Source organism: Paramormyrops kingsleyae, chromosome 6, assembly GCF_048594095.1.
Source record: "Paramormyrops kingsleyae isolate MSU_618 chromosome 6, PKINGS_0.4, whole genome shotgun sequence".
NCBI classification, from domain to species: Eukaryota; Metazoa; Chordata; class Actinopteri; order Osteoglossiformes; family Mormyridae; genus Paramormyrops; species Paramormyrops kingsleyae.
The window spans coordinates 29,314,816-29,339,057 of NC_132802.1; the positions used below are offsets into that span (position 1 = coordinate 29,314,816).

The 24,242-nt window shown below is 40.1% G+C and overlaps 2 protein-coding genes across 3 annotated transcripts; both read right to left on the bottom strand.

The window, feature by feature from the left end:
- Positions 1 to 982: 982 nt before the first annotated feature.
- On the bottom strand, positions 983 to 13,719 carry fam50a (family with sequence similarity 50 member A). The gene is made up of 13 exons (XM_072712998.1): positions 13,462 to 13,719; positions 12,152 to 12,236; positions 11,678 to 11,777; positions 11,421 to 11,542; positions 10,768 to 10,844; positions 7,319 to 7,385; positions 5,659 to 5,720; positions 5,345 to 5,421; positions 4,984 to 5,038; positions 4,422 to 4,470; positions 3,734 to 3,804; positions 1,708 to 1,818; positions 983 to 1,397 (listed from the first exon to the last, which is right to left on the bottom strand). Exons 1-13 carry the CDS (start codon positions 13,570 to 13,572, stop codon positions 1,389 to 1,391), a joined length of 996 nt encoding a protein of 331 aa, XP_072569099.1. The 5' UTR covers positions 13,573 to 13,719; the 3' UTR covers positions 983 to 1,388.
- A 791-nt stretch (positions 13,720 to 14,510) lies between these two features.
- On the bottom strand, positions 14,511 to 23,872 carry alas2 (aminolevulinate, delta-, synthase 2). Of its 2 annotated transcripts, XM_072712996.1 has the most exons (11): positions 23,144 to 23,872; positions 21,807 to 21,983; positions 21,458 to 21,601; positions 20,524 to 20,601; positions 20,020 to 20,242; positions 19,664 to 19,848; positions 19,086 to 19,265; positions 18,579 to 18,743; positions 16,600 to 16,868; positions 16,287 to 16,449; positions 14,511 to 15,515 (listed from the first exon to the last, which is right to left on the bottom strand). In XM_072712996.1, the coding sequence occupies exons 1-11, from the start codon at positions 23,262 to 23,264 to the stop codon at positions 15,352 to 15,354; spliced, it is 1,869 nt and encodes a 622-aa protein (XP_072569097.1). In that variant the 5' UTR covers positions 23,265 to 23,872; the 3' UTR covers positions 14,511 to 15,351. The 2 variants fall into 2 exon arrangements, with proteins under 2 accessions (XP_072569097.1, XP_072569098.1); XM_072712997.1 differs by lacking the exon at positions 20,524 to 20,601 and having other exon boundaries at positions 23,144 to 23,435.
- Positions 23,873 to 24,242: the final 370 nt, after the last annotated feature.

The following is a 24,242-nucleotide window of genomic DNA, read 5'->3' on the forward strand; positions in this document are numbered from 1 at the left end:
AAATGACTATCATAGCTGGAAAAGGCTATTTTTTTAATGGAATATCTACATAGGTGTACAGAGGCCCATTATCAGCAACAATTAGTCCTGTGTTCCAGTGGGATGTTGTGTTTGCTAATGCAAGCTTGATTTCAAAGGTTAATTGATCATTAGAAAACCCTTTTGCAATTATGCATAAAACAGATGAAAATTATTGTGCTGATTAAAGAAGCAATAAAACTGACCTCCTTTGGGCTAGTTGAGTATCTGGTTCAATTACAAGCTCAAACTGGTCAGAAACAAAGAACTTTCTTTGCAAATTTGCCAGTCTATTCCTGTTCTGAGAAATGAAGGCTATTCTATGCGAGAAAATGCTGGGAAACTGAAGATTTCATACCATGTTGTGAACAAACGGGCTCTAACCACAATAGAAAAAGGGAGGCCCCGGTGCACAACTGAGCGAGAGGATTAATATATTAGAGGGTGTAGTTTGAGAAACAGATGCATCATAAGTCTAATAACATCTGTCAAGCATGCTGGAGGCAATGTGATGGTCTGGGGCTACTTTGCTGATGGTAAAGTGGGAGATTTGTACAGAGTAAAAGGGATCTTGAAGAAGGAAGGCTATCACTCCATTCTGCAACGCCATGCCATACCCTGTGAACGGCACTTAATTGGAGCCAATTTCGTCCTAGAACAGGACAATGACCCAAACACAGCTCCAAACTATGCAAGAACTATTTAGGGAAGAAGCAGTCAGCTGGTGTTCTGTGTATAGTAGAGTGGCCAGTACAGTCACTGGATCTCAACTCTATTGAGCTGTTATGCGAGCAACATGAATGAATAGTATGCAAGTAGTGTCCATTAAGCCAATCCAACCTGTGGGAGATGCTTCAGGAAGCACGGGGTGAAATCCCGTCAGATTACCTCTACAAACTGACACCTAGAATGCACAAGGTCTACAATGCAATTGCTGCAAATGGAGGACTCTGACGAAAAGAAGTTTGAAGAACACAATTATTTTTATTTCAAAAATGATTATTTCTAACTTTGTCAATGACTGTCCTATTTAATTAGCTATATTTCATATTCAAACTCATTTCATGTATGTTTTCATGGAAAACAAGAAAAGTTCTATGTGACCCGAAATTTTGAAGGGTAGTGTAGGTCGGAATTCCTTAGCAGAAACAGGTCTCCAGTTTCAGCAAACTCCCGAAGCCCAACATAGACATACTCAGAATCTTGTTTAGCATAAGCAACAAAACAGTGCACAGAGAGCAGGCAAACCTTCAGTTTAATTTCCATTTTCATATTTACAATTGTTTAGAAGAAAATGCATAATGACAGCAATTAAAAGTACAAAAGGAAAACCAGGATAATCCACCTCCGGGTTGGGATGCAGAGATTCTTCATCGGATCTGGAAAAGACAGCAGGAAAACAACATTAGCCCAATCCCTACGTTTGTGTGTCTTTACTCAGAAGACCAGGTCGAGTAATGGCCCTTTAACAGGACAGCCTGATGCAAAGCTGAGTAGGTGTCTTTGGTAGCATGCAGCTGTCCCTGCTCAGGGCCTGGGCTCCAGCAGAAGGACATTTCCATTACCTCAGTTAGATGGCACCTCTTACACTGAATCCACAGCCGTGGGACTCCTCTGTACTCAGGATGACTGATATTACAGCCCAGAATGCTCCACCCAGCCCCATGTGAAAATGAGAAATAAACACACCGTGTACTTGTCCCATTTCTTCTCGGGGTCATATGGTTCCCAGCGACTGGCTGGAAAGATGTGCTTGTTCTTTTCATACCAGCTTCGGAGCACAACTTTGCCTGCATGAGACTGAGGCAAACAGGGAAACACTTTCTGAGTTATGGGCCAACTGTTCGTACAGCTTAATCAAAAGGTGAAATTGGAGCTAAGCAGCACAATTACAATATACATTTAAGATAAAATTGCTGTTGTTAAATCCTGATAATCACTAACATCCCTAACAGCATTTTTTTTGTTGGTTTATAGACCCAAAGGCTCCATCTACACAGGTCATTTCTATTTTTATAAATATCTGCACTCTTTGCAAACTGCTCTCCGATTCCAAGAGTACTCATTATGCTGATATGAATTATTTAGAAAGAAAAAAAACTATTAATATGATATAAGGCAAAGTACACCATTGAAACTAAAGTTTTTCATCAGTTATTTCAGGATGAAATTTAGGAAGTAAAAACATGGGACATTTGGTGTTGCACCTACATCCCAAGCATCAACGTCATGCCACCATAAGGACACAGAGCAGACGGTGTTAATCTGAAGGCTAAAGGCCTTGTATTGAGTCTTAAGTGAGAGATAGAAGTACAGTAGTGCCCCGGTATCCGCAGATGACCCATTCCAAGACTTGGAAGTAAGTGGAAGTAAGAAACCCCTCAAAGGACAAAGGAACAACGAAACACATACTGTTACACATTTTACAATGAAATATTGTACCTTTAATGAGAAAATTGTGTTTGTTAAGAGCAATCAAGCCCACATTCACACTTGAGCTGTGTTGCTCAGCTTGCTGAGAGATGGAAGATGATGGCAGGCAGCATCTTACCAATATATACATTGGCAGGCTCACACACGTAACGCTTGGAGTTCCGGATTAGCGCATACACCTCTTCATGTGTGAAATGCTATGCTACCCGACCTGGACTGTATGACCAGCACAGCGTAACCATTAAACAGAATTTTGTATGAACAACATCCATGTGTGTATACGCTGTTCTGTGCTATTTGAAGGTTGCTGTGCAGACTGCATGCTTGTGTCCGGTATACAAGTTTAACGTACTCACCAGCTGTACTGGGCATGACTGAGCTGGCATACTTCACCACATAACAGCCTGTACTCTCATAGTGTGTGTTTTGAAACTCATAAATCATTTATTTATAGAACTTTTCCGATTTTTTCAGACCACATTAAACAGCAGATATGAGGGTCCCACTGTACAAAAATCTTCAGTTCAGAAGCTGTAATTCACTTCAGTTTTGCAAACTAAGTATTAATGGCTTCGCATTTTCAAAATTTACTTACATTTACATTATTTATTTAGCAGACACTTTTATCCAAAATGTGGGTGGCTCTAAGGTTAGGGAGCTGTCAAAGTAATCAGAAGGTTGCAGGTTTGAATCCTGTGAATGGCATGAATGATCTTATTTTGTTGGGCCCTTGAGCAAGGCCCTTAACCTGCAAATGCTTGGGTATGATGCTAATCTACATCCAGCTCTGTAAGAAGGTCCTCCAATTTACAGGGAAATTTGGAGGTTGGTGGCAATATTGGCAGCCCAGTCACTGGAAAAAACTCACACTGGACCATTCAGACTAATGTGGTCCTGCGGTATCACCCACTGCATGGCTGCACTCAGGTTCTCATCCCTGAGGTAGTTGGTCATGTGATCAGCGTGGGCTCCTTACCTCTCTTTGCTCAAAGAGAGGTTAATGTGAGGATCAGGGTGCAAGGTCAGAGTGTTCCTGAAACACTTGGAGTTAAGGGCCCCGCAGTGATATGTTCACTCTGCTAACCGGACGACCTGAAATGGTGACCTTCTGATCACAGACACAGAATCTGATGATGCATATTGAATAACATACTGATATTTCAACAATTGGGCATGATTCTCATAGAAACACCAAACCAACGGAATGTTTAATTTGCAATAAAATCCAAAAACTTCAAAAAACACAAGGTCGGGATTAGCACCCACAGGTACCTCATCTTACCTCATCCTTCTCCACGGTGGCATCGCTCACCAGCCGTACGTCGTCATGAACATCAAAGTTAAACAGCGGCCCTGAACGAGATAAGGGTGGTACAGCAGGTCACACACACACTCACACACATTCACACACATTCACACACACACAAAGGTATCACGTGAAAATGGTCTGTTCCTACCCAACAGTTGCTACACTACTGTGCCTCTACAAGGGGGCTACAATGAAACACTTTAGGAAATGTATAAGTTTCAGCCTACCACGGCTTTATTCAACTGTGCTGTGCCAAAAGAAGAGGCACAGATGTCTGACTGAAACAACAATGTGTCAAATATACTAAACAAAGCTGACTTATTCCCAGTCCCACAGCTATTGATGTGCTCCTCCTTAAAACATTGAGTTCTATCATAACCTGAGTTCTGTGTTAAGTTCATTGCCCTGTTGGGTTTGTGGTTCTGGCATGTTCACTGCAATATTCCCATATTACACCCTGCAAACCAAACTGGCACATTTCGTAGGTCACAGATGATAATTTCAGCAGGATCACATAAAACTTTGTAGGATCAATCAAATCTTTGGAAACGTATCCTACACATGCAAAAGGCTCAAGTAGTGCAGCCAGCGTGTTATAAGGTGATCAGTCAGCTTCCCGTTAATTACTCCAAAGCAAAAGCAAGCTGGCAGCAGAACTTACCGCTTTTGCCCCTGGCTTTCGTCACAATGAAGTCGTAGAAGCTGTGATGCTGAAAGAGAAAAAAAAACAAGAAAAAAGGTTTGAGATCAATATTTATGTTAAGCTGCCCTAATCCCTACTCTTCCAACAGCCCCCATCTGTGGCCCCTCTACACACTTCCCCCAACTCCAAAAAAATCTTCATTTACAGCCCAACTTTGTGTGATTTGGTTCAAAATTAAATCAGATGTAGATCTTCATCCACATGTTTTCCCCCATAACAACAGTAGGGACCCTTCCCTTTGCTAATGCTACGTGGCAACACGTCAGTTTAGATAAGATTTGTTGTCAAAATTTGAACAATTCCAAATTTTCACCAATATTATGTGCCTGCAAAGTTTGAAAATGATCTGTCAAATACTTTTTGAGTTATCATACTAAAGATCAGAAGTGGGCTGGTTCCATAACCACACATATTCTCTGCCCAGGGAATAAAATAATGATTTCATGCATTAAATTAGCAAACAGTCTTCTCAAATAACATACATCATAACTGTTTTGACAGCCACTATCAAAGTTCTTACATGTGGAATGATGAGATCCTCCTTGATGTACATCAGCTGCTCCACACCAGCTGATCTGCAATGTAAAGGTACCCATACCATGTAAATGAGCGGGTCTTTCTCTCTCTCCCTCTCTCTCACCAAACACTGTTCACCATCTGACTAAATGGGACTCCATTTCACACACACTTTGCGCCTTAATTTCAATGTAATTCAATACTACAACTATAATAAAAAATATTACCAGCAACTGCACATGCTGTATTATGAAATACAAAACATTACATCAGAAAACCTCAATACACACATAGGTCTCTCCCCTTCCAATGGTCACAGCCATGGGTCTCACTCACACATTTCATTAAAGCCAAAATTCACGTACCTCAGTTCGCTAAAATCCTTCCTAAGCACCTCCAGAGCTTTTTGTAGAAACTGCTGCATGGTGTTGCCCTTCTTCATCTAGACCACAAACACAGCAGTGTTACCTGTTTAACCAGTCCCTACAGAGGACTATGCACAACACACGGAGGTTATATATGATAAACACACAACAGCAACAAACAATGCACCTTATTTCCAATGCAGGACGTTGCACACAAAACAAATGAATAAATGAAATTTGATATTAACAGCCACAATGCACCAAAACAACAAATTGGGTGAATTGTTTGGGAACCCAGTCTCCGTATATGCTACCTTCACAGTGCGGCGATGACCAGAACCATCCCAGTAGCTGAAAGTGATCTCAATCTCCTCACCTGAAATTAAACAACAAGCATGATAGAATGCAGATACAGGGTCAGGAGAGCAGAGGCAAGCCGCAGTTTAAAAGTTACTTGCCCTATTAAAAAAGAACATTGCATTCCCTTTATCATCCAAATAGTAGCTTATTTACTCTAATTAAATCATAACATATTATTAGACCTGGAAAAAACAGGCTCAAGAAGAGCGTTTCACAAGTATCTATAGGTCTCGGTACTGGCACACGTTTGATTTGATTCCTATTCACAAGCTAACAACTAAATTACATTCCAATTCAAAATCAATCCAAAAGGATTGAGATACCATACAGCAGCTTTCCATTTTTGGAGAAATGTTTAAAAAGCTCTAAATGGAGCAAAAATTTACAAATGCAGATTTGTTGGAAATACACTGTGAAAACCACCAAAGAAAGACTTGAGTGGCAAAATTATTTTAATTTGAAGAGCATATGGGTATAATTTCTTAAAAATAAAACTTGTCTCTTTCAAGGCACAAAAAAACTGACTTCTGATAGAAAATAAAAATAGGCAAGTGGAAAACTCACATGCCATGTTTCAGAAGGACTTTCCCTTGAAGACATGTGCCAAAACTGACTCAAGGTTGGTCCGTAATTGCGTGAGTGTGCGTGTGACTGTGTGTACCCTGCGGTGTGTTGGCGACTGCCCGGGGTTGGCTCCTGCCTGCGGCCATTGTTCCCGGGATAGGCTCCGGTTGGGCGTAAGTGGTTACGGTGATGGGTGGATGGATATGTGCCAAAACATAAACCAGAATCTTTATTTGAAGAACATACGGGTATCGCTTAGTGCTGGGAATCAGCCCTGACCGAACAATTAGATTTTGATTCACAAGTGGCCGATTGAATAGAGTAGAAATGAAACCCAATCTACGATTAAGACACATTTGCTAACAAACCAGGTCTGTTCTAAAAACAACAGGCACAGCTCTGTTGCAACACTGCAAGGCAACATAATTGTTTACCACATGTTGAAAATAAGATAATGAAAACCAGTATATAAAAATAAGCATGACATTTATTCTTATACGTACCCATAAATACACCAAAATGCTTTGTCCACACTTTTACCTCTGGAGCTCTTGTACCCAGCCAGAAATAAATTATACATGCAGACTTTTCTTCACTCTTTTGCTTCAGTGTTACCCAGGCCATTCGAAAACACGTAATTCACAATATTCTCATAACCGAGAGCAGGTCACATCTAATAATATCCGTTTTGCTTTATTTATTTTGATTTATATATTATTTTTCTTCACCATAAGCAGTGTACTGAAAATGAATGCAATACTATTGCAACACTCGTATAACTGAATGAAGAAGTAGCATCACCGATACGATAAGAGGATCGATACAATATTCAGCGAGAATATTTTCAAAGTCATGGGGAAAATTAACTAGGTCGATCAATATTAAATCGTCAAAACCAGGATGGTAATTAATCATAAAATCAATATTTTTTCCCTACCTCTAAGTATCTTTATGGAGGAGACGCCATATGGTGGACAAGATTACTTGTAGTGCAAGACTCTTCAGGCTTAATCCTCCACAAGAGAAACGCTTGCATATGGGAATACTCACTCTTGATTTTCTCCTGCTTGCGCTCCCATTCCTGCCTGAGCTCCTCCCGGAGCCGATTCTCTTCCTCCTTCCAAGACAAACACACACAAATGACAAACTTGCACGGACTTCACCAAGGAGCAGACTAGGCCAGTTGTTACTTTAACTGTGCATGTTTTCTGTGTTATACATCACAATCTAAATAAAAGAGTTTGAGTAGTCAGAGAGATATAATACAGTCTGGAAGTGATCATTTTGACTGTGCTGAACAAAAAACAGACCTCTTAGAGATGGAGAATGAGTTTTTATGGACTGTACTTGTAACCAGGGATGCACAATGTATTTTTGCCAATATTCAATATACAGGTATTTTCAAAGTGATATTTCAGTCAATGCCAATGCATACATCTTTACATCACTGAAGAGAAGTAAAGTGAAGTCTGTGCTGTACTAGAAATATCCTGTTACTCATTGTTATAAGCTACTTGTTGTAGAGACCTAAAACAAGACCAACATTTGATTCTACCCTAAATGTATCATTTTACAAATGCAGACATTCGATCTTGAAAAATAAGGAAATTATTTCAATTAGATGTAAATTATATGCTAGAGCCACATTTTAATTAAAACAATAAAACTCAGCTCGATATGCCGTTTTCCATGACCCAAAAAGCACTGTAACAACCCAGTGACAGCAAGCTCTCTATTGCATAAAATATGCCACCTTTTTAAAGTAACATACATGTTGAAAAGTTGAATGAGTGTTTTACCCCTCCTCACATCACTGGTGCGTTATAAGCATCGCAAACAGCAGTTCTGTTATCCGTTTCAGATATTAGAATGAGTTTTGGGATACAGTTTGTTCCATTCAGTTCACTTAAAAGATTCGTTCATCAACTTCAGTGACAATCGCTGTTCACATAAAATAGATCTGAAACACCTGTGTTCCAATATGTCAAAACACAGTCAATTATTTAGGCTAAATAGAGCTAAGGAGTAAGATAGTACCACCAATAAGTCATGAGAGAAGAATAATACAGCTTCTCCTCAGGTTACGATGGGGTTACATTCTGACAAACCTACTGTAAGGTGAAAATATCGTAAGGTGAAAATGCATTTTAACATAAGTACACCTAACCTAAAAAACATCATAGCCTAGCATACAGCCTACCTTAAACGCGCTTAGGAAACTTACATTAGCCTACAGTTGGGCTAAATTGTTAACACAAAACCTATTTTATAATGAAGTGCTGAATATCTCATGCAATTTACTGAATAATGTAATGAGAGTGACAAAGATTTATCCATCGTAAGGTTAAAATATCATAATACGGACCATTGTAACCCGGGGAGCGTCTGTATTTGTTAATGAATTATAGTCTTAACACTGTACCTTTGCTTCTTATGTCTGTTAAATACACATACCTAACACATACCTCATCACATACCTCATCACACAGGGTCCAAACATGAACAAACCTTGGTAAAATTCATTTGTAAAAGTAAACGTCTAAAATCCAACTGCAGCATAAGGGAAGTAACTGCACATGTAGACCATAAATTACACCAGTAGATGGTGTATTTCAGTCACAACAGAGGTACAGCTCTCTCGTTCAGTAGCCACTCTCTCACTCACTGACTCGTTCACTCCTTTGGGTCTCGTAATACTTCTGGAGTGCGTTTCCCAAAAGCTGCTAATAGCAACTTACATAGTTGGATCCATTCAGTGGCATGGCTTAAATCCATTTTAGATGTATAAATACACTGAATAATTTAAATGACATAAGGGCACAATCATTGGAGTGCCACTTGGGAGCTGAGCTGAGCCAAACAATCTGGCTCGATGAAAAGAGCCCGAATTCCCATCACTAAATGAGAGACTCTTGGTCATTCGTTCACCATAGGTGTCTATGTTCAGTGCCAGCCAGTCATATGCTCGCTTACAGCACGCCCTTAAATGCCCCAGTGGCCATAGCTGAAGAGGGAAACAGCATCTGTGTCATATTTCTGAGGACAAGTGGAAGAACAAAAAGAATGAATCTTTGCAGGGAAGTGAAAGCGAGTATACAGTTACTCTAAGGGACTCGTGCTCAAACTTCACACCATTATCAGATGCGGTTGGCCCAGTGTATGCATGGGGGATTAGTTCCAGGACCCCCCCACAGATACAAAAATCCACGGATGATCAAGTTCCTTATGTAAAAAGGTGTAGTATTTGCATATAACCTATATGACCTATGCACATCCTCCCATGTACTTTAAGTACTTTCTCTAGATAGCTTATAATACCTAATACAATGTAAATGCTAGGTAAATACTGTAGTTATTATACTGTATAGTTTTATGTCAAGTTACGCGTGATCGAGTCACGTCCAATCACATTTACGTCCAAGTTCCATATACACTGGTCTAGGAACGCCTGAAAGTGAATGTTGTAGGAAGTTTTTAATATTAATTTTTGTGACCTTATATTTATATTATTTTCTGTGGAGTGCTGTGTGCATATTACAGTACAGAGCTTAATGCTCTGCCTCTCCCCTGTAAGTATCGAGATACACTCAAATTGACTTTTGTCCAAAGGTCACACTCCCAAACACGGATGCAAGTCTGTAAACACAATATACGTGCAGGTATTAACATAACATTTTCTTTGTTTCAACATTTACAGATAGCTTTCATTTAATGACCTGAAAGGAAACACGGAGAATAAAGCACAGAATATTTAAAATAGAAGTAGAAATTTAAAAAAATATAAATGGAGAAAAGAAATTCTGGTCCATGGATGCGGAACCCGCGGATACAGAGGGCCGACTGTACTTCCAAATACGTGCATACAGCTGACATATTGAAGACTGTCGCTGGCATTCATAATACACATTCAGTGTCATAGTTAACACGTCAATTTAATGGCCAGGCTCATCAGCAGAAATTTTCTTATCTGCCAATGTTGATAATGAACTTATTAGGCTTTTATCGGCTAATACCGATGTCGTGCCAATATTATTGTGCATCCCTAAGTTGAAACAAGTGGAAGCAGCCTTCAGCACAGTGAGTCATTTGACCACAGATTTTGATTAGTGAAGAGATCATCCTAATGCTCACAAATTTATTTTAATTCTTACTATTCCTTTGCATAGGTGGAATTTTAAATATCCATCAAATTTTTGTTGATTTACTTTTTCATTATAAAAACAGGTGAGCCTATTCAGAATTCATATCTATATGTGGTACTATTAGACAGATATGCCAAAAACACAGTGAACATTGTTGTCTTAAGGATGGGAAAAAAAGAATATTTGACTTGCAATGAAAGACTTGTCTGCTCTCATAGATTTTCAGAGGACAAAGCTTCTCTGTTCTAGTGTTAAAGCACTACAACATTTATAACGTACACCAATTAGGAAAAATGTTACATTTGAAAATGATGTGTGTACATCTTTTTAAGAGAAGGTACGTTATCATTGGCTAACCTCTCTGTCTCTGTCAGGCAGGAAGCTGGTGTCCACATCAGGGTTCTTTCCCAATTTCTTTTTCTTCATGGAGAGAACTGAGATACAGAAGATGAGAACCGGCATTGCAGATCACATATAACAACAAAGCTAGCATTCAATCAAACCCTGACCTGTAAAGCTTCAACAAACAAATCTGAACCATTCCTGCCCTGAATTAACTGATCTGCCTTAACAGTGAAAGTTCAGGAAGTTTTGGTGAACACCACATGTAGTCTAAATTTCCCTCCTAGTTGAAGTTTTACCATGCAGGCAGCCAATGAGCTTTCCTAAACTCTGTAGGCATAAGGCCAGGCCTGAGAGGTGGAGAACCTTTTTCCTTCAACTTATACAGACTTTAAACATGAATCACTGTCATCTTTCTGCCACTTATACTGCATTTTCACTCTACATCAATATTGTGGAAGGATTTAGCATCTGACATTGCACTCATAGACTCATTGTGTTTTCTAATAACTTCCTTTTTTCTCAGTTTTATTATTTAGCCTATTTTTTCCCTTATTGTTCATATATGTTTATGCACAGTGAAGGAGCTGTTTAACTGCAATAATGCTGCACTGTCACTGTACTGTAAAGTTGCGCATGCGACAAAAATCTTGACTCTTCAAACTCACATTCAGCCTCTTCGTCATCATCATTGTTCTCATCCTCTTCATCTTCGGGGTTAAAAGACAAGCTGGCAATCTTCCGCTTCTGCTCTTCCTTCCTCTTCTTTTCCTTCTGCTTCTCTAGCTTCCTTGGAAACAAGAAAGAAGTTTCAAGGCTAGACCTGCACTTCAATCATTTAATCTTGATGCCAGGACCATTATGGGTGCTACTGTCTCATGTCTCATCTCCATTGGTTTAACTATGTGGCACATAGTTCACTCACAGCTGAAGCTCCTTGGACTGCTCTTTCTTGGCCAGTTGCTTTTCTCTCTCCTTAACCAGTGCTTCCTGCTTGGCCTTCATGTCATTGAGAGTCACCAGGCCTAAGAAGATTGTGGAGCCATAAAGAAACATCAACTACACAAATTCCCCAACTTCAACACATGGAGGTTCCACCACCTTAGCTACTGTGTGGTGAGTGTACTGGTGTAGAATGGCTGCTGTCGCATCATCCAGGTGGGGGCTACACAGTGGTGGGGGTTGAAGTGGCTCCCCACTGGTTCTATAAAGTGCTTTGGGTGTCTTGGAAAAAAAAAGTGCTATATAAATGTAGCATTCATTCATTCCAAAGCTCACAATTAAAAGTTTCCAGTCTGCATTACATTTTTATGACCAGGACTTGCTTTTTACTATTCTATGTGTGGATGGTCCAACCCGAAAACCTCCACAACCTGCTCATGGACTCTCACCCACTCACCTACAGTACTAGACTTCAGCTCAGCCTCCACAGCATCATAGTGGGCAGAGAACTTCTTGTCAATATTGGACTTCACCATATTGTCCTATAAGATACACAGGCACTTCAGAATAATCAACATTATATTTAAAAAATAATCAGGTCTAGAAGAACAAAATTAAAGGACAATAAATTTAAAATGTCTGAGAAAACATTTGGTCCATGGGTTAATGACAATTAACTAATTTACAGTAATTCACAATATTTAAGTGGATTAAACATTGTCCAATTGCACAGCAATATTGACCTGATAAGAGAAATGCAACTGAGTACGGAAGAGGATTAGGGCCACCATGAAAATATTATTTGAAATCTGACTTTAATCTCAGAATTCTGACTTTAATCTCAGAATTCTGAGTTTAGAAAAAAAAAGTAAAGAAAAAAGTCAGAATTCTGAGAAAAAAGTCAGAATTCTGAGATTAAAGTCAGAATTCAAATAATATTTTCATGGTGGCCCTAATCCTCTTCCGTAAACTGAGTGATTCCCGTTATATGCAATAATTCTGGTGTAGGGTTGCGCCGACATCCTCCCCCTCTAGCGTACACGCGCATTCTCAGTAACGCTATGTTTTAACCGCATTTAATTGCATAAACAATACGTAAAGAGGTAACATCAGAATAAGACATACACTGCCAAATCATCCCCCCTGCTAATATGGACTGTGTTGCAGTTTGTCGGATTAATTTAAATTTTGATTAGGGCCGAATGCCATAACACGGAAGTTTGCATAAAGATGATAAAATAGTGTGATAGTCACAGCCAATAATTCGCGTTATACTTAGGTAATGCCTTTAGAATTCCTAAGTTTATTTTAAACCGTTCGTTTTAAACCTTGTGAATTACATGCGGTTAAAACACCGCGGTGCTGAGAATGCGCGTGCACGCGAAAGGAAAGAGGATTGGGGAGGGGGATTTCGGCACAACACCGGATGATTAAAAAGGGACATGTAATGGATCGGAGTAAAAAGTGAGTGTTGTAAGTTTAATGTTAAAATAACCATATGTATACAGATGTGACACATGCTCCTTGGTCTAGGCCGCATTTACACTGCGCATTTAAACAGACTCATATCCCCAGACGCCAAGCTTTAAACGACATAAACTATCAATCCACAAAATTACTACATATATACAGCGAGATATTCATCTAGCCACCACCAATTCGATCATATAAAAAACCCTGTGAAATAACTGCATCACATTATCTTTAACAATGAGTTAGTCTTTCGGATAAACTTGGTGTTGTCTTCTAAGCTAAATCGGGCAATACCTCTGCTATTTTCTGCTTTAGCTGTTCCAGTTGTTCCCGCTCCTTTTCACGCTTTTTCATAAGCTGCATAGCCCTCCCAGCTTCGCTGGCGGCTCCCTTATACTGTGCCATATTTACTCTTAAATAAACGAGACTTAAGGTATAATATATATTAAGTATTGTTTTGAGTCCGTAAGGTTGTAACAGCTTCCAGGATTCTGTCGCTCTAAATACGTCACTTCACGCAACGACGTCTTCTTAGTCGCAGGGTGATTACGTAACTGGGATCGCTTTATTTGTCTACTTGCTTGCTGATGAATGGATTGAGTTGATTTGATGCTGATTTCATTCTCTGATTTGATTATGTGTATTAATTTACAGTGTCTTTCCCGTCTGCAGTTTTAAGTAAACCTTTAACGTTTAAATCAAGTTTATATAATTGAAAATGACCAGATGGATGTAGATGACGAAGACTCTGAACGTGAGTTCTGTAGCACTCCAGAAATTATGTTTGGAAAAGCTCATTGGAGTTTTACTATGCAGGCAGCCAGTTGGGAGCCAGCCACCTTATGAAAGCCCCCCCCCCTCATGATCCAGGACGTCTCTTCACATCATGGAAAGCCTTACGTTTGGCACGCATTCACATCTTCCAGCCACTTATGCATATATCCAGGACACAAAGCAGGGGAACAGCATGGATAGGATGCTTGCCCATCACAGGACACACATTTTTTTTGGAGCTTAAAGATGCCACATCTTTCAAATACATGTTTTTGGACTGTGGGAAGAAACCGATCCCGAGGGGGAGAGATACAAACCCTGTAAGCACAAACCGGGGGCGAGGTTTGAAAAACCAGCCTTGAAGGTGTAAGGCAATAGTCGCACCCATTCTTTGATAATTTTTTTCCCCCTGAAATGTGTGACATAAATAAAGGTATGCTTTGGGCAGCACATGGCACCACAACAGAAAAACACAAAAAATTTAAGTTTATAATGACCAATTTCCCTGCATGGGAAACCTAAAACTATATGTGAAGAACAAGAGGGAAAAAAGAGAAAAAACACAGAAATAATGATGAAATTGTTATTCTGGCAGAAAACTAAAAAAGACAAATATATTGATGCGATTACTGATATACAAATATTGGCATGAGGCTCTGTAGATGTAAAATCCGACTAAATTTAAATATATCAATTGTAACAACAGCTACAACAATAATAATTATATGAAGCATCTTAATCTGAACTTCTATGTGTAAACAATAGAATAGCCACTTGTTAAAAATAAAAACTCTTAATGACACAACACGCCACAAACAGCAATTCCTTTAACAAACCTGGAGTAACAAAAAAGTATTAGTGCTGCCTATAGCCATACTGAGTTTATTGCCATTGAAGATGTATGATCTATGGGTCCATTTCCTAAGTTGGAGGATAGTATTCACCTCCCTTTAGCAGAAATGTCAATGATGAATTATGTGATGAATATAATGTATAACAGATATTGTTGAATTTGGCAAAAGTTACAGAAAAGACATGAAATCAAAACAGACAATATTTAACTACCACAAAAGGTCAAATTATTCTTCAAAAAAGTGCTTGGAGTGCAGGTGTCACAGAGTTATAGTTTCGAGAGCACAGTAAAGGTCTGTCAGAATAGACTAATAATTATGAAAATAATGAAGATAACTCTGATATGGCTGCTCTTCGCTCTGTGACAAATTTTACCTGAATGGACACCAAATAAAAAGTAAAGTACACAAAACACGTGAATACAATATGTGTAATATATGAATTAGAATAAATGGAGGAAAAACTACCAAAACACACAGAGGTATATTAAATGAGTATATTCTTTTGACAATGAAATACAATTTCCCATAATGCCTTTCTTCACGTGCGCCTTTCCTGTCAGGCAGACACTGTGATGTACTTGGGCTCCATGTTGCCAAAATAGGACTTTTCCCATTCACTCATCAGGTCAAAGTACAGCGGCCGGTCACAGAAGTTGCAGGCAGCAGTTACTGGCTTGTTTAATGGAAGGCCAACCTCCTTCCACGCCTCCATCAGTTTTTCTGCCAATGACATTGACTCACATGTTAGCCGGCTTCACCTCCACCCCTTTGAATCAGCTAATGTTTGTTAGGTAACATAAGCAGGATACATATGCAACAGACAAATTCCTATGATACATTTAAAAGGGATGCTGTCTCATCACTACCATACAGTCATTTTGCATCAGTTTTCCCTACTGAAGCACAGCAATAGCTCTGCTCTATCTCTTATACACTCCTGGCCCAAACACAAAACTGCCTGGTTTGAGCTTTATAGAGAATGTCTCACATTAAATACAAACTAACCAGGAAATATATTTCAGTCAGTCATGAGCTCTTTGAAGCCACTTATCTTTGAGTGGTACAACATTGACTTCTCTATATAAAATGCTGTCTACAAGACTAAAGCTAAGTTACTTTATCAATTTGTTTTTTTTCTTGCTCATATCCTGACCAATTATTTGCTGTTGAGACTATTAGAAACATAATGTTTTGCAATTTGTGGTGTGGCCCATCTTTTGCCCAGGAGTGTATACACACAACAATAGTCGTGTCTCTCCTATTAATTGCTACAGCACAGCCATAGACCAACTGCTTTGCACTGTCTGTATTTAAAGGTTTTCACCCAATCCAATACTGTACAAACTAGAATCAATTAGCTAGTTATGCAGCTTCATAGACTTATAATTGCGGAAGTGTGTTGCATGGAACTATGACTGAGAAAGGCATCCAGACTCAGTGTTTAAAAACAGTTTATAAATAATTATGTTTTTGACCTATGCTGTCACTTACCTATGAAGTATTCCATCATTGCTGGGTCATGGTGGGGGGATGGAGCAAGGCGCAGTAACTCCTCCCCCCTTGGGACAGTTGGGTAGTTGATGGCTTGCACATAGATCTGGTGTCTCTCAAGCAGGATGTTACAAACCTTAGAGTTCTGTTCCGCATTGCCCACCTTTTACACAAGGTAGAACACGAAAGTAGGTTTTTCAGATTGTAAGCCTTAAAAACCAACAGCAAACAAATATAACCTCTATGACGACAGACAAGAAAAGTGACAAGCAATACATGATTAAATCCAGGGGCTCTGGATTCTGGCTCTCACACGTATGGGGATGATGTGACTGGGACAGTTGATGACAGGCAGCCCAGCGTCCAGAAGCAGCTGCCGCATGTGCTTGACGTTCCTCTGGTGCGCCCGCCTCAGCCTTTGGCCCTCGGGTGCCCTGAGGACCCTCACGGACTCCAGCGCCCCTGCCAGGACCATGGGGGGCAGGGAGGTGGTGAAGATGAAGCCCGCAGCGTAGGAACGCACGGTATCCACCAGGGCGGCGGTACCGGCAATGTAGCCGCCCACACAGCCGAAGGCCTTGCCTGCAACAGGGAATGTTTGGGAAAAAGATGGAAAAAGGCCCTTATGCAACAGCTTATCTAAAAACATCATTACAAAGAGTAAAAGAACATTCCAGTCAATATGATTCAGGATGATGTCATCAACCCTAAAGATCAACACTCTGGATAACACTGAATAAACTGCAGTGTTGCATATGTCTAATGGTAAACTAACTTTTACTAAGGATTCTGTACGCTTACATTCAAACTGAGGCACTTGTATATATGTGAATGTATGAACAGTTGCAGGTTCATCAACAGTTCTAAGCAAAGCTAGGCCACGCAGCCTGATCTTCCTAATCACCTACCATATGTTCTTATGTCTATTACAGTTGTTTAAATCACTCTGCTTACTTAGCATTCTAATGCTCTCCTGTCTCTAGTCTGGTTAAAATAGATTGTTCTCATTGTTTAATTTCCTTATGATCTCAAATCTATAAGACGCTAAGGGTCTAAGTAACCTTTTCTATTTATTTACCTTCATTAAATGCTTGTGTTATGGTAAAAAAAAAGACAGGTATGTGAATGAAGGTATGAAAATTAGAGCAATTAATATTGTGGTATTTAATGTTGTGGTAGATAAGTCTGTGGGTTTGTCTGTGACAGGATGGTGCCCCTATCTCGGTTAAGCAGGCTCGGAGGGGTAAGGGTGCACCTAGGGCTGATACAAGTGTAGCTCTGGAGCCTGTGATAAGGGTGGGAGGGGAGCAGCAGAATGGCAGAGCCTGAGTCTCCGTGATGAAACATAGCATACAGCTCGAGGAAAACCATTTTCACAGCAGGAGTCCCTCACTACAGCCTAGCTGTTTTATGAGGATATATACCTTTCAAAAATGACCAAATTCAATCATCCCTAAGAGTTTGCTCCACCAAACCACATCCAGAAACTGTACCAAAGTACACTCTGTTTTGGAGACAACTTAGCATTCTTTAAATTTTGACACTTTCATGATTTCTGTATATCTGTATTTGGCATTAATGGAAATGCATCCATTACATGTTTGAATATTATTTTGTACTCAGTCCACATAAGTAAAATGTAACGCTGTAATCTTGATTATTGGTTTTACTGATAATTCTCAACAATAATTATGTAATACTTCTTACAATTCTTTTGTTAATTTTACCATATAATACCTCAAGTAAATGGCCAATTCACAACCAACAACTGCCATAAAATAATGAAAGCATGTAAATGATAAGCCTATTTACATAATGTGAATTTTCTTTAGCTGTACGGTTTTTATTGAGGCTTCTACAGGATGATCCAAATGTCATCTCATTGTATTTGTACAGTGACAACAAAGATATCTTGTATCTTGCATAATCTTAGAAATGATGATACCTCAATCAGCAGGCGTACCACTGGACACTCTGGGCCCCATGAAAGCTGGGCCCCCAACCCACATAAATCCAATTATGTCCCAAATTTTTTTGGACCCCTGGAATTGTCCTTACTCAGCCCCTTTACGTAGCCACTGTCAGCCAGAAATGTATATATACATGAAACATTTTGCATACGTGCACTGGACAATCAATGCACCAACATGAAAATCAGGTTGCACTGAACGAAGTTTCAGAGGGACTCACTAACAAGGCCCATCGTAGTTCACGGTGCTGGTGACCAGTGTGTAGCTGACAGTACTGCATTAATACATCATACTTTCTCCTCTCATCCTTCCCGGGACTCACCTAATGTGCCAGAGATGATGTCCATCTTGTCCATAACACCATCTCTCTCCCCAATCCCGGCTCCATGGGCTCCATACAGCCCCACCGCGTGCACCTCATCAATGAACGTCAAGGCCCCATGGCTATGTGCCACGTCACACAGCTCCTCCAATGGGCAGATGGCACCTAAGGGCAACAGCACTTCATAAGTACACTCAGTAAAATTAAATCATTGAGGGGAAATCCCACTGCGAGCTTGCTCATTATTCTCTGTGTGGCGTATGTTGTATTGAGTAGTAAGGTAATAGAGGGTTACAAGTTACATGCACCATGCAATTACTCTCTATGTGGTTGGGGCCACACAGAGTAGTTGTTAATAGGGACCAAGTAGTTGTACAAAATACTTCCTGTGAGACGGAGGCCATTAGATAATTAGTAGGAACTTACAAGTTATGTGTGTTTCAGACAGTTAGATTCCACAGCCACTCCCACCATGTACTCTGATTGGCTTAACACAGCAGTACTCACCGTCCATGGAGTGCACCGTCTCAAAAGCCACGATTTTGGGTGTTTTGGGGTCAGAGCGGCTGAGAAGCTCCTGCAGGTGCTCAACGTCATTGTGGCGGAAGATGAAACGCTTGGCACCACTGTTGCGCAGCCCCTGGATCATGGATGCGTGGTTCCCAGCATCCGAATAGATCTCGCAGCCTGCAGTTAGCAGATGTGCAGGCTTCATAAAATGTACCTCGGCAGGAAGTTGTTTGTAAACACCCTTCACTTTAAATGCTGTTCTATAAAGCAGAATATGTTTTATCGTGTAAGAGATTCATTTTTTTGGGAATTTGCACATTACTGTAAGCATCTATTCTTTCATTTTTAGATGCATTACAGGACTGTGAAATATGATCTGCAGGTTCTTAATTGTAAAACTGGGGCTATTGGTCACAAATGTATTAAATGTAGAACTTTAAATTTACTACTTTGCTTTAACTGTACGTACTAAAAGTAAAAAATTGTTCACGGATAAAGCATTAAAAACTTAAAGCAATTCATTAAATTAATTTAAGAACTTTCTGTAATTATGTTCTTTATGTTGATAAGCTCACCTGGCAGCATCTTGGTCAGTGTGAAGAGGGTGGAGTCATTAGCCACGAAGCAGGATGAGAAGACCAATGCAGAATCCTTGCCATGCAGTGCGGCCAGTTCCTTCTCCAGCTCCACGTGGTAGTTGCTGGTGCCAGAGATGTTCCTGGTGCCACCTGCCCCAGCGCCGTGCTTGTTCAGAGCACCGCTGCATGACATGGACAGATATGTATATGGTCACTAGGATGGTTTGATAGGGAATGTCTCAGCAAACATGTATCGCTGCTCAACATTTACTGATACAAATCAATGTGTAGGTCTAAGACACAGCATGAGTTCCCAACATTGGTTCCCTTCATTAGAACATGGCAGTTCTTACCGGATTGCCTCCAGAACACGGGGGTGGCTGCTCATTCCCAGGTAGTCATTGCTGCACCAGACAGACACGAGGTCGCCGTTATGACCAGCCACAGAGTAATCTTCAGCAAAGGGGAAGCTGTCAACCCGGCGGTTCACGGTCTTGAATATGCGGTAAGTGTGGTCTCTCTTCTTCACAGCAATCTTCTCCTCAAAAAAGGCATCATAATCAAAACTGGAGCGTCCTGTGCACAGGGAGAGATCACAATGTGCCATTTTTAAAAATGAATATGTACACAAAAATGAAATGGTGCTTAAAGGTGAAGCAACACTGTAATCATAACAATGGTAAAGTCTCACACCCCAGAGGGCACTGCAGAATTTTAGAATTTCATAATTATATCCTTTTTCAATTTCCATGTTCAAGCAACTTGATTGGCTCCTTTAAAGGAAAATGAGCTAAATCTGGTGTTTTCCATTACAGCAAACTAAAGGAAGAGTCATATAACCAAACAATATTGCTCACTCATATTGTCCTTGTGGGAGGTGGTCTTGTCATGGGTCAGGTTTTGTAAACTGCTTAGCAGGGATTTCAGTATACCCCCTACACACACAAGGTTTTCTCTGATTAGTTACTGTGGAGAATAAACAACATCTCACTCAGTAATAGATTTGACTGACAGTGTTGCTCACCATATTTGGCTAACAGGTTACAGGTTAACCCCCTTGGCCAGCCTTAGGCTGTCACAAGTAACAGATCTGTATGTGGATGGTAGCCCCACATAGTAACATCTTACTGACCCTCACATGGTAACCCCATGTGGAACCTCCAATGGCAACCCCATGGAGAACCTCACATGGTAACCCCATGCGGAACCTCACATGGTAACCCCATGCGGAACCTATCTCTGTTGTGTGTCTGGTGCTGCACTGGTCTGTTGACAGGCAGCCTTGCGTGAGCTGCAGCATCAAAGACAGTGGCCAACAGGGCGACAAGCGGAATTCTCATGCCTGGTTCACTGGCTATAGCAACCAGCCAGCCCCTAAAAATGCTGTTATTTATCTCTCTCTCACACTCCCACACTCTAGATGAACCTGGCACCGAGTGAGGACACCGGCAGCCATCTTCAGCCACACCAGGACTCTGCACCACCTCCTCTGAGCCCATCCCCAACTGAATTCACCCTCCATTGACTTTCTACTTTGCCCTGAATTCACCCCCAGTTCTTTTTATTTAATCAAATTTGCCTCTTCAAAGCCAATCCTTGAGAAAACACCACTGGCTGTGTGTGTTTATGCTCACACCTCACCGCACTGGCTACAGACCCGCAGAACATCTCTCTGAGGTGCGTGCAAGGTGCCGTCGTGCCCTGTCCTTCTCCACTGTGCGCTTGGGTGCATGTAAGTGTGATCCTCGCCTTGCCTGACAGCTGTGTTCAGTGCTTGAGTTTGTGTTTCACCTGTGGGCTGGATGTCCTCCTGCACCTCAGGCCTCGCCTGCACCACTCCTATCTGGGAGGACACAAAGGGGCAGCCTTTTGCCATGGAAACAGCCAACTGGCCAGCAGCCTGGGCCAGGGAGCGCTGAGGGCCTTTGTGGGGGGCTGATGAATATAAAATGAACCATTAAAAGAATAATAGGTACAAGAAACAATAAAATTCTAAAACTACTACTATTCTATAATAAACTAGTAGCATTATCAGGGTGAATGATGGAAAGATCTGCAGTACACTGTGGACATTAAAGAATGTTAGCAACCTTTCAGTAAGGTCACTGCGCATGCAGTGTAGTGTGGGCGCCACGCTCACCACTGTCCTTTGGTTTCTGGACCAGGGTGGCATTAGTGGCCACCTGCTGAATGACGACTGGGCACCTGTCGGCCAGAGAGAAGAGGCCGAGGCCCGACCTCCGCAGGGAGCTATGGGAGACAGTCTTCAGGAATGGACAGTGGTGCAGGAAAGCAGACATGGCTGACACTGTTTTCACTGTAATAATAAAAAAACAATGTCAAATGAAACTATGTTTTTCACTGGAATGAATTTCACTCGTGACTGATAGTCATCATTATGAAAGCAACATCAGCAATAGGTCAGAAAGTTCATGTACACACACACACACACACACACAGATTCCTCTCAATTAAACACTCACCTAAAACAATTAATACAATTTAGAATATTAAATTATGCTAATTATTCAATTTAATACTTTTCGAAAATTATGCTGTAGCAGTAGGCATAGCACTTCCCAAGTCATGCATTTTATGTACAAATGAAATAGGAATTTAATGTACTACATCACCTAATATATGCTCCCAAAATCAAAACAAAAACGCAAATACACAAACAACGTGATTTATTAATATGAGGAAGTTAGTCCGTGTATTTTAAGAAACAGAAGTCAATTTGTCATAAATTATTTTTTAAACTTCAGCTAAGTTTCAGCTAGATGGACAATTTAAAAGCATGTCATACGTAAGATTCTTTTAATTTCTGTTTTAAATGTTCGAAAACCATAGTTTACACAAAGGGTAAAATATTTATCAATATTAATATAAAATTATAGTTTCCTATTGGTTAGTTTTATCTCAGTTGTTATCCAGTCACAGCTGGGTGCGCCTTCGCCTCGGGATTCACGATAACAGCTAATCTTCGCCATGCATATTCGCGCTGTCCGCATTTTCCGGGTGCTGAAGCGACACTCCGAGAAATATGCGTGTTAATGCGAAAAAAGAGAAACCTACGGTGTTTAGGGTGTATAATAAACGACTAGTCAATTTATAAAACAAACTACAAGCGGTCCATATACTAAACAATAAAAGTAACAAAAAGGGGGAATTTATTTATCAGCAACTCTTGTTCAGAATATAATACCACTATATTATTGGTTTCTATTAATCTAGACTTCCATATTAATAGACAACTATGTTCGCTGTATTAATGTTTCGTTTATCAACATCTATGAAGGGTCCATAAAACAAGGTTACCTCAAAACGAGCCTTTTCACAAACTTACATTTTTTAAATCTTATTGTACATATTATTATATTTCACACACACACACACACACACACACGTGTGTATGTGTATATATGCTATCTTACATTTTACACATGAACATACATATATACATGTCAAACATCTCACCTGTTGACCTGCACTGAGGACGAACTTCACAGCCAGCTGCACGACTGAATTTCAGAAATATGAGATGATGTCGGTGTGACGTTGAAAGCAAAAGAGCAAGTTCGAGAAACAACGTGCCCATTTATTGACAAGTTTATCACACACGGGGAGGGGAGGGAGAGAAAGGGAGGGAGGCTGACCGTTTCCCCTCGCCTTCATTTGATCTCGAATCAGCTGCTTTTTAAATGGCAGGCATCTGTCTTTTAGTTTTGATTGTTTAACTGCCTGTGGTCAGTGTTAAATATATAATCACAATTTATTTGGCCTACTATAAAAATTATCTGAAGACTACAAAGTGCCCTTTTTAATCCAACAGCGACTTTCGTCGACAGAAAACTATAAAAGACATGTCTGGATTCTGCCCAGCGGATATACTTTATATACTGCCTAGATTACACATAAATTTAGTATTACACACATATACACCACATTTTCACATACTACTTCACTTTAGCTGTATAAGCGAAAAATCCAGAGTGTACAAACAAATACATGCAAAACATTTTGCTTCGAATTTCGGTTCCAGAGTAAATTATAATAGCGTTTAAAGAATTGTTACATCAACCAGTCTTTGTAGGCATACTTGATAATCGGTTGGAAAATGGATGAATGAATGACTACATACATCAACGACTACCGAGTCCCTTAATAAATGAAAGTTTATCATTGATCTACTCGCCTTAAGGCCACTTGAAATTAATAAATTGTTTTACATGACTCAAACTTCTAAAATATTGGTGAGTAGGGGATTTTATATTTTATATTTTTAGCGAAAAGACGAACGGCAACAGAGATATACTAAAACTAGAAAAGCTCTCAAATAGCTCGCGAAGGGTAATATTACTCGGTATATTGATGCTCTGCCAAGATTTTAATACCGTGGGCCCACACACAATCTGACAAACGATGAAAACCATTGTCCGAGAAGCGTCAAATTGAAAAATCCGAGGCTGACATTCAAGATTTTTCACCCACAGTTTTTGAGGTGAAAAAACGGATTTTTTGAAAAATATAAAATATAAAAAAAATCGAGGCGGCACCAAAAAATTGAGGCGGGCGG